This window comes from Octopus bimaculoides, chromosome 16 (assembly GCF_001194135.2).
Source record: "Octopus bimaculoides isolate UCB-OBI-ISO-001 chromosome 16, ASM119413v2, whole genome shotgun sequence".
In the NCBI taxonomy this organism is placed as follows: domain Eukaryota; kingdom Metazoa; phylum Mollusca; class Cephalopoda; order Octopoda; family Octopodidae; genus Octopus; species Octopus bimaculoides.
This window is the reverse complement of record NC_068996.1, coordinates 28756328-28770228: the sequence shown is the minus strand read 5'-3', so window position 1 is coordinate 28770228 and position 13901 is coordinate 28756328. Positions and strand designations below refer to the sequence as shown.

Below are 13901 nucleotides of genomic sequence, written 5' to 3'. Positions count from 1 at the left end.
AATTTAATTCATACTGCTTGAATAGTTGAGGTTCTTCACCTTCACTGCTATTGAAGTCTTCATGATCATTGCTGTTTCTGCCTTCTGACTCAGAACTCAAGTGTATGTCTTCATGGTTCCTTAGTGGTGATGTGACTGGAATGTATGGTCCATTGGCAACAAGTTGCAATGCAGAAGGGAGATCTGGATAAATCATTGGAATCCTAAAATGAAAAAAACTTTGTATATTTTGTTCATTGTCTTCTTCAACATAAATTGAACAAGCTTTATGAGGAGCCCACTTCTTATCTTGGTCCTTTATACCAAAGTTGGCATAGCAAGATTTTTTGACAAATTTGGTAATATTTCTCAGATGCTTTTTAAATCATTATCTTGCTACGAATGTAACAAAAGTTGCCCAGGCTTGCTTGCACATTTCTACAAGACATCCTTGCTTCAAATGATATGGAGATCTGTAAGGAAGTGGACATTTTTTACAGTATATGTTGATTTACCATCTAAATGCTTACATAATATTAAAGAAGCATTGAAATGTAACATATACAATGAAACAATGTTTGTAGTATATATATAAATTGAAAAAAAGGCATGAGGAAATAACTGATAAAAAAAAAAAAAAAACGCTTTAACCTAAGCAACAGGACCTTTTAAAGCATGTCTCTCTCCTCACTGCTTGTAAGTGACTGTAGCTACAGTGATGCAGGTACTTTTGTGTAGCTGAAATGGCCTGAACATTGCTAGATATTTATATTTCCAAATTACACCTTTTAGATATACAGTTATAGTCTATTATGGTAATTAATAGTAATGATAAAAGACAATAGTCAAATTCTGACATAATGGTAAAATGCAATGATCGATTTTGTGAAGAAACTCTGTGATAGGGTAATTTCTTTGCAATTTTTGAAATCAGCAGATAAAAATTGATCAATTTCACCTAATAAATGTAAAATAATGTTTTGGTCGTAGACCTGTGTTATGGATTGAAGGCCTATGTGATATTAATTTTGAAAACTTACACCATTTCTCTTGTCTAGTTTTAAATTTGAAAGTGAAATATATCCTTTGATTATATTTAATTTCATATTTCTAATATTTTTTAGGATGAATTATTAAAGGATTTAGAAGAAATCCATGCTGCTCAAGAAATGTCTATAATAGAAATGTGTCATAATGTTGGGAAGAAAATTGAGAAGATAGAAGATGGAAGTAAATTTGCAGAACGTGTTATGAAAAATGGGAACAGCTATCAAATACTCATGTTACATAAAGTCATTGTCAATCAGATGCTATATCTTTTTAACAACAATCCTAAGCCAGATTTGAATAGAAGTATTGAGTTCAAGACAGATGACGTTGTATTTACTGAAGCCATCCGAAAAACATTTGGTTCCATTCAGCTGGTGAATGCAAATGACCCAAAGGTCCTATATTATTTGTTTTTAAATTGGCTTATTATAATGTGTATTATGATTTTGTTTTCAGTATTTAAGTTAGAAATAAGTATTGCAGGTAATAATTCAGTTTTAAATGTGCATGAAACAGTTTTTACGAGCAGAACTAACTCTAGCATTCATAATATTAATAAATACATGGGTTAATTTTTTAATATTGTAATAACAAAAGTAAAACTTTGATTTAATATCCGGCCCCACCCCCAGCCAAATAGTTCCCCAACTTCTTGGCTCTTAGCTCCCAGGCCATGTTCCCAATACCATATTCCACTCTGTAATTATACATAGGATGTATACACCCATCTTCCTTATTAAGTATGCTGCAAATTTAAAACAATATATATATAGCAAACCAATTTATTTAGCAATATGAAAGGAAATATTTACATTTTATTTGTATCTGCATTATTTACACTTTTAATGAAATGGGTGTACTAAGTGAGGGATATAGGCTTTTTAGTATGAAGTGGGAAGGCACTAACTAATAAGTTGTCTTGAATCTCTAGGTTAAATAATTATCAGTTTCTTTCTCTGCTTGGAAAACACTGAAATTCAGTTTACTAAATATGATGTTGGGAAGGTAATTAAGTGCATCTCAACTTAGTTCCAGAGGGTAGGTTACTGACGAGAAAGGTATTTTTGTAACCAAAAATCCAAGATTACTTTAAAACTTTGGTCTACACTTATTGTCATTTGGGAGTATAAGGAGTATGATTTTATGTCTATTTCTGCTTTCTCATTCCTTGTATCTTGGAGTGGGGTTGAATAGCCAGTCTGCTATTGTAAGAAAAGAAAATCTGACACATTTCTGTGCAGCTCATTCAGATATACCCAATATAATTTAAAGGTTTCCTTCAGCAATTCAGAATTTTGAAAACTATTAGAGCTCACAGTGGAATCAGAAATGTGAAAAAAGTTGATTTAACTTTTAAGTTGAGCTGATTCATTTCAGAAAACTTAGTGGTGAGGAAATACTGATTACATTTTTAAAAACTGGATAGAAAAATTTAATTTAATTAGTGTTGTACTTTTAATTCCATGCAGGTATTGTCTGATGGTGTCACAGTAGACTCTATCCTATACAATTATAAGCCTTTTTGTAGTCTCCTGTGATGATTACTATTGACACAAAAACTTGTCAATTTTCTTTTTTAATATTGAACTCTTTCAAAATTAATAAATCACTCCTCTACTCTGTGGGATATAGAGGTATTTTGCTTTCTGTTAAAATCTTCAGATTTTCCAACTCCCACTTGAAATATATATATATAACATGTATATGTGTATTTATGAAATTGAAAGTTAATGCTATCACATGCATAAATAAAAATAAATAGGCATGACCATAAGAACTTCGCTTTCAACTGTATGGTTTTTAGGTTTAGTCCCACTGTGTAGGATTAAATACTTGGGGCAAGTGTTTCTTTTTACTGTAGCTCTTGACTGACCAAAGCCTTAAAAGGATTTGGTACACAGACTGAAAGCCTGTATTGTTTGTGTGAATAATAATAATAATAATAATAATAATAATATATATGTATAAGTTGTCTGTCTTTACATTTGCACTTCTGAAAATTACAAGCTACTTGTGGCAATGTTAGTGTCATTTCTTGGAGATCAAAATATATATGCTTGCTTGGCACCTTCAACAACATGAAATATATTACCTTACTTGAGAAACAGGTAAGGGTTAGCAATAGGGAAACCAACTGATAGTAAAACAACACTCAGGTAATATATTCATCTAGCACATCCAGCATAGAAAAACGGATGTAAAAGTGAACAAATGAATAAACTGTCTGCCTCTACAGAGTGAGCCCTACTGACTCTTTTTGCCTGACTGACCACCGATTTTAGGAGAAACTAGTTGAAACTGATAACTTTTTTATGGTGACTCTATTTGGTTAGTTTGAGTGTTAAGGAAGCCTAGTACTTACTCCAGTTCCTTTGTTGAACAGTGATGCAGACACACTAATCTTTATCAAGCAACATGATGCTTGTGCATAATATGTGCAGTTTCCATCTACCAGATTTACTTACAAGGCATTGATTAGCACAGAGCTATAATAGAAGAGACTTGCCTAATGTTTCATGCAGTGGGGACTGAGCCCAAAACCATGTGGTCATGAAGCCAACTTCTTAACTGTACAGCCATGTGTAAGCATATATTTTCTCTATATATCAAATCAACATTAATGATGTTATTTTGTTTCAATTTCTTTACAGATTGAAAATCCAATATCATCTCTTCATTCATCATTTGAAAATGAAGGCTTCAGTCTACCCACTGGTGTACTGAGTCCGGAGTTGCCTCAAGTATCTACTTCAGAATTTCCCAATATGCATGCAGTTACACCAGTACCTATTACTGGGGGATCTCATTTTAATTCATTGCACATGTCATCATCTGATTCTTCCCCAATGGGAGTTGCAATCACTGGTGCACACAACATTCCTGAAAACAGCCTGTCGCGTAGCTCTCACAGTCCTGCTATGTCCGATAGCGGCATTTCAGTTGATGCTGCTAGTACTAATAGTGCACCAAGTGCCCCACTTTACCATGATATGACAAAACTAGGACGAGGTAAGCATTGGTGTTTTTTATAATTAAATTTTTTGTTTGATTTACTGAAATGTGAAGATTAAAAAGTGAATGCTTTACTTTGGTAAAATACTAATTTTTGCATTGAAGTATTGATGTGTGAATATGCTCTAGTATATATAACTACATTAGACTTCAGTAGATTGAAAGATAAATAGGCTGGCTCTTGTAGGTGCTCTTTATGTCACCTAACTGCTCTAATTTTACTATAGAGTCATAGAACATATCTTCAAAATTAACAAAAATGTATCTAATAATGTAACACAAAAGTATTCAGCTATTTTGCCTGTACCTCTTTGTGTGACCTATTATTTCCAGCTTCTTGTGTTATTTGAAATTATGTACCATCAATTTTAATATTGTAAATTTCTAAATGTACAAAAAATATCTCACCCATGGAAAAATGTCAAAACTAAATTGCTAATGTTTTGTATCATACCTGTCCATCTTCATACCTGTTTGTGCTTAGTCATATATTGGCATAAGTAATAGCTTTAGAGCATTCTCCAGTGCTGGTTTAATTACAAACTAGTCATAATTACTCTGGAGCACACACATCTTTTTACGGATGGCTACATGAAGCTATTCATAATTACTGTGGAGTTCATATTTCTATATTTTCATCTATACAATAACTCTTCGTAATCACTTTGGAGTACACAGCCTTTTTAGGGTTGGCTGTACACAACTAATTTCTTTTCATCTTGTAACAGGTTATTTTTAAAGAATTTTTTTAAATCTTAAAATTGATTAAAAAAATTTTTTTTTCTTTATGTCTAGGACAACTCTCTTTGAATGAACACATTGTTTCTGGATTGAACATAACTGTAAATGGACTAACTACTTCTGGAAGTAGGACTGAAACGCCAGTTTCTCAAACTGATTCCACTCTTGCCAATATACTTAGTCCAACTGCTACAACTTCTCCTCTTCCAACCACAAATTTATCAAATATAGATACACTAGTGGGATTTTTAAATCAGACACCATCAACAAATATGATCAACAACTTGGGAAATTTAGGAAGCTTAAGTGGACTTGGTAACATGGGGATAATGAATTCACTCACCAATATAAATTCAACTTCTACATCAGGTCTGTTGCTAACTTTTTTCTATATTTTGTAATTAAATTCTTTATTGTTTTGTTTTATTTCTAAAGGTCACAAATCATATGAAAATTAAAACCCAATTGTACAGTGTAGCTTTCACTAAATTCAAAATTTTACAAGATAGGTTTAAGTAGAATCCTAAAACTATTTCATGAGTTTAAATTTAACATTGGTGTCTCTTGGCTATTTCTGAATTGTTCAAATAGATTGAACCAGTTTATTTATGATTTGAAGTTTTCTAATTGAGGTAGTTTTCTTTATAAAAGCAGAGCAATGAAGATAAAAATAGGAGTTAAATGTTAGAATAAAGTGAATATCAGATTGTTAGTGTGAGAAAACAAGGAGTTTGACAGCCTTATCAGAATTGATTTTGAAGAATTAGAATTTTGTTTTTTTTTATTATCTAATTTGTCTGGCACAATTTTTATCATTTGAGACATTTGGTTTGCATTCTTTAGGCCAAAAACGGTAGTTTCACTCCAGTTCTGATATTATGTAATATGTGAAAATGTATTATGTAAATATGTGAATCAAATGATTGTATCATTAAGGTAAAAAGTGAGAGGATTGTAGAGGACCATCTTCAAGAAATGGAACTTGGTAGGTTGGTTGAGTGAGAGGCTAATATCGTATGGTCTACTACAAAAACTGACCAAAGAAAGCACGAAACATAATGAGCATGCATAGAATAATTGCTTTTATCTTGAATGCATGACATTCAGTTTCAGTTTTTTTTATTTATTATTTTGTTACATAGATAACACTTTTTTGTTGGTTAAAAAAAGACCGAAAAAATTTTGCTTAGTTGTAATGTATTTATATGAAGTGGTTTCACTTGAAAAATTTAAGAAACAAAATGAAGTATGCTTGCTGTGTAGTTAAGATCATATGATAATTATAAGCCCTTTTATGTGAAATCACTTCCTCGTACTATTTCTCATTGCAACATGCAACCATTATACTTTAATATTGGTTTCAAATTTTGATACAAGGCCAGCAATTTCATGGCAGTGGGTAAGTTGATTACATTGACTCCTGTGGTTAACTGGTACTTCTTTTATTGACCATAGAAGGATGAAACGCAAAGTTGATCTCAACAGCATTTGAGTTCAGAACATAGAGACAGGTTAAATGCTGCCAAGTGTTGTGCCCAGCATGCTAATGAGTCTGCCAGCTCACTGCCTTGACCATTATACTTTAATATTACAAGTTCATCTAGCACTCAGCATTTGTACATTCATTGGTATTATTTGTGTTAATATTATCAATTCTAAGGTAGTGAGCTGACAGAATTGTCATTGTGCTGGAAAATATGCTTCTTCTGACTTGACATTCTGAGTTCAAATTCTGATAGGATCAACTATGCTCTTTGTCCTTTTGTGGTTGATAAAATAAGTACCAGCTGAAGACTAGGTCAATATAATTGACTTGTACCCTTCCACAAAATTGGTGGCCTTGTGCTAAGATTTGAAACCATTTTTGTTTAAATTTCCATTCAAAATATATTTAGCAACAATTTAAAGGAAAATTTTCCTGAAATGTTTTCTCTTTCTAGGATCAATATCAAATACTTCTAGTGCATCTAGTAATAATTTTCCTACAAATATATCTCCACCATATCCTCCTATTCGCAGAAGTAACAAAATGAGCCCTATGCAAATAAGGTAAGTCTTTTTTTTTTTAATTCCTTGGAGAATGTGCATATATTGAATTTTTTTTTACTTACAAAAAAAGAAAAGAAAAAATTTGAAAGAATAGGTGTATATAAGATTTTAGTAATTTAACATCAGCTTGACATTTTTGTTTTATATATTACATTGCAACATGGAAAAGAGAACATTAAAATGATGATGGCAGTTTAGACAAATTATCTTAATTACTCAACATTCAGTTTAAGGAACCTTCAATAATTTTAATTACTAATTTCTTTCTTGACCTTTATCTGTATTCCAGCTTTGGCTTAATGATGATGAAAGTTAATATCCTGGGTATGATTTTAAATAGCATCACGTGCCAGGGTCTAAGGTTGAGAAATCCTAGATATTGAAAAAAAATGCAGTTACTTTTTAACAAACATGATTCTCAGAACTTTTTGGATGAGGATCAGAAGTTTCTGCAACAGTTGCAGAATAAACTGTATTACAAAATGATTTCAATTCAGTATAGTCCTTGATTAGGCAGTACTCTATAACTAGCTAGGGTTAGCTAGTAATTGCTGTTACAGGAGGAACCTTAGAGTCTAAAAGCTACAGGATAAACATAAAGACAATAGAAGCTGCTGCCTGTAGATGATGGACATTAAAGGCCAAAGGATCAGCTCCAACAGAGCAGGGTTGCTGAAGTTGTTGCATCCTCAATATAACTATCAGCAAATGAAAAAGATGAATTCACAATGTGATGACACCAGAATCAGTTCCTGAATTAACATCATCAGCCTTTGAGTCAGCATTGGTTCCTGATGATTATGATACAATATTTTTAAATCTTCAAAGACTGCCCAAACCTGATGTAGATATAGATGCTGCAGTCATTGTCTTCTAGCGTAAATTGTACTTTATTGTCAGCATTTCCAATATGAGGATGCTGACCAAGAAGGAAGAACTTGTGTGTATAGCATTTGGCACCATAAATCTGCAAGATTACCAAAACATGATGAGCCATTTCTGCAGGATACATTTTAGTGATACAGCTTTTAGAACCATACAGGTAAACTCTAGACATAGTCATCACTATAACAGCTGTGCTCAAATGGATTATATCTTAGCTAGAAAAAAAATGGATTAACAACATAAAAATACATGTGAATAGAACAACTTCAAGGGCATTATATCTTAGCATGGAATTGTTTTATGCAAATGCTAGATATGTTGCTGCAAGAACACCAGTTCCTATGAAACAAATTGAGTGGGGAATAATATCAGTGTTGCTCAACTATGTGAGGAGTTTACAGTTGTAGTACAAAACAGGTTCATCATACTCTGTGACAGGCTTGAAGACAAATATTGCAGTGCTGCATATGACACTCAAATTACAGTCAATGGACACACAGCACTGCAGTTGCTTCCAAAGATGAAAGTGAAGACACCTTTGCTTTTAAATCAACGGTAACAAGGGCCAGAGAGAGAAAGTAGTCTGACACCTCAGTTTTAGTTTCACTTGGAATACTGAAATGAATTATGATTCAGCTAAGTTGCACTTGATGTGTACATAGAGAGGCATTAATTAAAATTACGCATGTCCAAAGGTGAAACTCGTGACAACTTTCACAAGAACAAGCATGTTGCTGCCTATGCAGCTCTGAGGGAATTTAATGAGAGCATCTCCAGTGATCTGCATTGTGGGAGAAACTCTCCAACTTTCGAAGCAAAACATTTTAAGAAGTTCTAGAATTCTGTTGCTTTTGTGTTATGCTATTCACATTTCTAATAAGTCCAGTACTTTATGCTGGAGATGATAATGACATGGTTTCTTATATTTTCTTTTTTTTTTTCTGTAGGTGCAAATTTGGGCAGTTGGGGCCTGGCAAAGGACAGTTTAATTCTCCTCATGGTTTCTGTTTGGGTCTTGAAGAAGACATTATTGTTGCTGATACTAACAATCATCGTATACAAGTTTTTGAAAAAAATGGAGAATTTAAATACCAGTTTGGAATACCAGGTATAGCTTAATACTTTTTATCAGTTCAATATGATTAAGTTTCTTGACATATAGATGCCATTCTATGATTTATTTTTCTTCAATGCTTCCAGGAAGAGATGAAGGTCAGCTTTGGTACCCAAGGAAAGTTGCTGTCATGAGAAATACTGGAAAATATGTTGTTTGTGACAGAGGAAATGAAAGATCCCGTATGCAAATTTTCACTAAAAATGGACACTTTATCAGGAAAATTGCCATCCGTTACATTGACATTGTTGCTGGTTTAGCAATTACTCAACAAGGTAAAACTTTTGCTATTCTCTTGTTTTTATATTTTGTATATATCTATACATTTTTCTTTTATGTTTATTGAGTATAAAATTACGGTTGCTTATTAAAAAGTATCTGCAATATATTCAGTTGATTCAGTTAATTACATACATCAGAAAAAGGCGCTGTTATTAATTGAAATTAATTTGACATGTTTATTTAAATTGAGAATGGAGGAGATTATACCTACTATTTGGGCTATGATGATGAAATTGTTTTATGTTGAACACTATAAATCATTGAAAGACACTGAGTAGGTGATGGTTAAGCAGTTGATAATCTAATCTTTTTTATATATAAGTTTAAGATAAGAATTTTGGTAAAAATTCGTCAGAAGGATTTAGTATTTACTGTTTAAATTTTATTTTTGTATTTCTAACTAAATGAAGCACTGTGTGTCTTTCAATTTAATCTAAAATAATCTTGAATTTAGACCGCTTTTGTAAGCAACTTGTTTTTTTTAACTAAATTTTTTAGTGAGATATGGAATCTTTACCTCAGAACTACTTTGGTTGCAGATAAAATTTATATAATTTTATTTGTAATGAATAAAATTATATAATATATTTATTTATAAATTTTATTTAAATATCATCATTTAACGAGGTGCTTATTAAATGTCCGTTATTATATCTATGGAAAAATGCCCTAATTTTGTCCTGATTGTCCTCTTACTTTCCTTTTACGTAATGATTATTTTCTGCAGTTGCTGTTATTATGCTGAACTCTTGAATTGGAATAAAGAGAAGCAAATATTCAATGGGTTTTGAGTCATGAGGATAACTGATTGGATTTCTTCTGAAAACTTTAGAAGAGAATTAGCTTTAAAAATTTCACTCTTCTAGATATCATTACTTTCATTATTACATATTACTTAAACTATTAGAATTTGAAACACCCTGTTCAAACTTCACCATCTCTTATGTATGATGCATTTTATATTTTATTTACTGTATTTGAAAAATCATACAAATTATTAAAAAAACTGACCATTATAGAAATACAGAAAATAGTTGGATTTGTAAAGAAATACCAAAAATTTGGAGAACATCATCTAATAATGTCTGTCTTCCATGTTGTCACGAGTCATACAATTTGACAGGAGCTGGCAAGTTGCACAAGCTTCATTGTCTGCTTTGGCTTGGTTTTTGCAGCTGGATGCCCTTTCTAACACCAACCACTTTACAGAGTGTGCTGGGTGCTTTTTATGTGGCACCAGCACCAGTTAGGTCACTAAATAACTTGCAAGACAAAGATCCCTCAACTGAGAGGGAGAGTAGTAGTGAGTGAGATGGTTTTGTGTCGAGTGATGAGAGGTTAAACTATGATAGACGGACAGAAATAGGTGTCTTGCTGTAGAGGAAATACGTGGTTACCCCAGTTGGAGAGATAGAGATGGTGGTGATGTGCCCAACTGGGAGAGGGAGTGTAACTGAGGGAAGTGGCTGTGTGCCAGGTGAGGGGTTAGAGTAGAAGAATAAAGATAGGTGTCTTACTATAGAGGAGATACTTGACCAGTAGGTAAAGTAAGGAGTGATTAAATATGATTATAAGGAAAAGAAAAAGGAAAGAATTAGAGAAGCATCAAGAGAGGAAGAGAAATAAGGGGTCATGGTATATGCATGTGTATTAATTTTCACACACACACACACACAGAATCTTAGTCTGAATTCAATATTTTTACAGCCACTACTATATTCCTTAGTTTTGACCAAATTAAATGTAAAGTTCACTGTAAAGGACCAGTGCTTCCCTACATTTTTATATAATAATAGAAAATTGGTTGGGAAAAAAAGCTTCAATAAAATGTATTTAACTGTAGAATAACACATAACTGCTACTTTTAAGCAGTATAGTTTCTTTATTTTTATATTTTAGTGTCAATAAAATGAAGCTAATTTTGTAAACCTCTTCAAAAATTGGTGCAGTAAAAATGCGGTCAAATTTCAATAAAAACAAGACCCAAAGTTGTGCTTCCTCCTTAGATGAGCACATTTCTTTATGCCTATATTAACTTGGCTTTGGTTGGAAAAAAATGAGAGGGAAGTAGTTGAAAATATTTTAATTTTGAAAGATAGGTTACATTTCCTTTATTAATAAGTGTTTGCTATTGCTTCCCATCATTCACATATGAGAATGATTCTGAAATTTAGATTTCTATGTTACTATTCTATTGATATGTTTGATATTTTATTTAGGTCACATTGTTGCTGTGGACAGTGTCTCGCCAACAGTGTTTTGTATTGCTGAAACTGGAGACCTGATTAAATGGTTTGACTGCAGTGATTATATGCGTGAACCATCTGACATTGCTATTAGTGGAAAAGAATATTTTGTCTGTGATTTCAAGGTAATTATATGTTGTTACTATAGTTTCTTAAAATTTTAGCATTAATTAATGTAATTTTTATAATGGTTTATTTCTAAGAGCTAAGTTGACTAATTTGAATGATAGTATAGATTTTTATTAAACCTTGTCTTCATACAAATTGTTGTACTGGGATGGTATTTTAATCTAAATTGCAATTTATGTTCTATTTTTAGGGACACTGTGTTGTTGTATTCAATGAGGAAGGGCAGTTTCTGAGACGTATTGGATGTGAAAGTATCACAAATTACCCGAATGGAATTGACATCAGTGATGCTGGAGATGTTTTGGTTGGAGACAGTCATGGTAACCGCTTTCATGTTGCTGTATTCCAATCTGATGGGTCTCTTATAGGAGAATTTGAGTGTCCTTATGTCAAAGTTAGTCGTTGTTGTGGTCTCAATATAACATCTGAAGGTTATATAGTTACACTTGCTAAAAACAACCATCATGTTCTTGTTCTAGACACTTTATATATTACATAGATCTATATTTCGTTACTTTTTTCCATGTTTATTTACAGATTTCAGTTATGCTAATTAACCTTGGTACTGCTGATCTTCAGCACTAGTATTTTGTTTTCAAGCGCTGTTTTGAGAACTGTCAAATCAGTGTTATGTATTTTTGCCTCTGAATTAATGCTGTCACTATTTAAATTGTTCTGTGGTGGCTTTTTGCTCTTAAAGGCAGTACCAAAGTTAACTTGAAAGATCACATTAAATTTGTACATTTCGAAGAAAATATATTTTCCTCCCAGTATTGACTTATTTGTATTTTACTTTTTCTTCCCTTATTTTTGCTTGTATCTGTTTCCCTCCATTTTAGACATTTTTGAATTTATTTTTAATCGGTGTATTTAATGTTACTCTGTATTTTGAATCCATATAGATTTTTGCAAATTTGGTTTAGCTATATATATTTAGAAATTGTGTTACATCTTTTTACCTCTTGATATTAAATGTAAATAAATTTATTTGAAATACATGAGAAAATTTTAAATGTTTATTTTTTGACTGTGTAGCCTTTATAAATATATATTAAAAAAAAGCTAGTGATCTATAATATATACTAGTCCTTTTTGTTCTACTGCCAGATCTGAAAGGATATATCTAAAAAGAATATTTCTTTATTTTTCAAGTTTAAAAATTAAATTATTCCCACCCCTCCCTTTGTAATTGTCTATCTCAAATTATTAGTGTTGTTTTTGCCAACTTGGATATTCCACCTAAGGAGCTGCTACTAAAGCAAGCAAATTTGATGGTACTTGTGGAGAGATTACTATTAACCTAATCTTCCTCTCTTTTTCATCATGCTTTTAACAAGTTTAAGAGAATTGTCTGGTTATTATATCTGAATATTCTGTAGCTAACTAAAGGAATATTCTTCTAGCACTAAGTTTTGTGTGCATGTATTGTGTATGATATAATTGAGTTGTGAAACATTGAGATGGAGTTATTTGTTATGACTACCTACAGAGTAACTTGGGATAAATTCAGCCCAAACATAGTTATACACATGTGCATATGCACACTGAAACAGACAGTTGATGTTATGGAAACTAATTGCTGTTGATAAAAGATACTCTTTTACTTGTTTCAGTCATTTGACTGTGGCCATGCTGGATCACCGCCTTTAGTCGAGCAAATCGACCCTAGGACTTATTCTGTCGGTCTCTTTTGCTGAACCACTAAGTTACGGGGATGTAAACACACCAGCATCAGTTGTCAAGCAATGTTGGGGGGACAAACACAGACAAATAAACATATACACACACATACAATACGATAGGCTTCTTTCAGTTTCCGTCTACCAAATCCACTCACAAGGCTTTGGTCGGCCCGAGGCTATAGTAGAAGACACTTACCCAAGGTGTCATGCAGTGAGACTGAACCAGGAACCATGTTGTTGGTGAGCAAGCTACTTACTTACCACACACTTTGTTGGTGTATATGTATTGAATATCAGTTCTGATCTATTCCCTTCAACTTATATATATTAGCTTGACAAGATCAAGCTCTTTCACTAAGAATCACAAGTGGTTCTTGTTCTCAAAGGTTTTTTTCTTTTTTGATTTTTCATATTAATAGAAATTGAGTATTTGTTGGCTACTAAAACTACTATGCCAAAAGAAATGTTATGCTATTACTAAAATCAGAATTTAAAAATATATGTTTAAAAAAAATTTAAATAGCTGTAGTTTAGTGTTTGTTTCCATCTGGTTTTCCTCACTTTTTACATATATACATACATATATCCTTGATAAAATGTTAACCAATTATGTTGAATTTTTTTCAATAAAGCTTCACAAAGAATATATTTTTCTTCATTTACGAAAATATTTGTGTATGAAGATGAAAAAAAATCTATAGTTTAAATTACTTGGTGTTTAAAAATTACTGG

The 13901-nt window shown here is 32.1% G+C and overlaps 1 protein-coding gene across 3 annotated transcripts in view; it reads left to right on the top strand.

Moving 5' to 3' along the window:
• The window catches only part of LOC106873738 (brain tumor protein), a 40978-nt gene extending 27163 nt beyond the window's left edge, over positions 1-13815 (top strand). For all 3 annotated transcript variants that reach the window (XM_014921230.2, XM_052973664.1, XM_014921229.2), the window contains exons 5-12: positions 1104-1424; positions 3681-4038; positions 4837-5151; positions 6723-6831; positions 8664-8824; positions 8917-9105; positions 11332-11483; positions 11678-13815. In XM_014921230.2, coding sequence (XP_014776716.1) covers positions 1104-1424; positions 3681-4038; positions 4837-5151; positions 6723-6831; positions 8664-8824; positions 8917-9105; positions 11332-11483; positions 11678-11986 — 1914 coding nt within the window. In that variant the 3' untranslated portion in view covers positions 11987-13815. The remainder of the gene's footprint in view (positions 1-1103; positions 1425-3680; positions 4039-4836; positions 5152-6722; positions 6832-8663; positions 8825-8916; positions 9106-11331; positions 11484-11677) is intronic.
• The last annotated feature ends 86 nt before the right edge of the window (positions 13816-13901 follow it).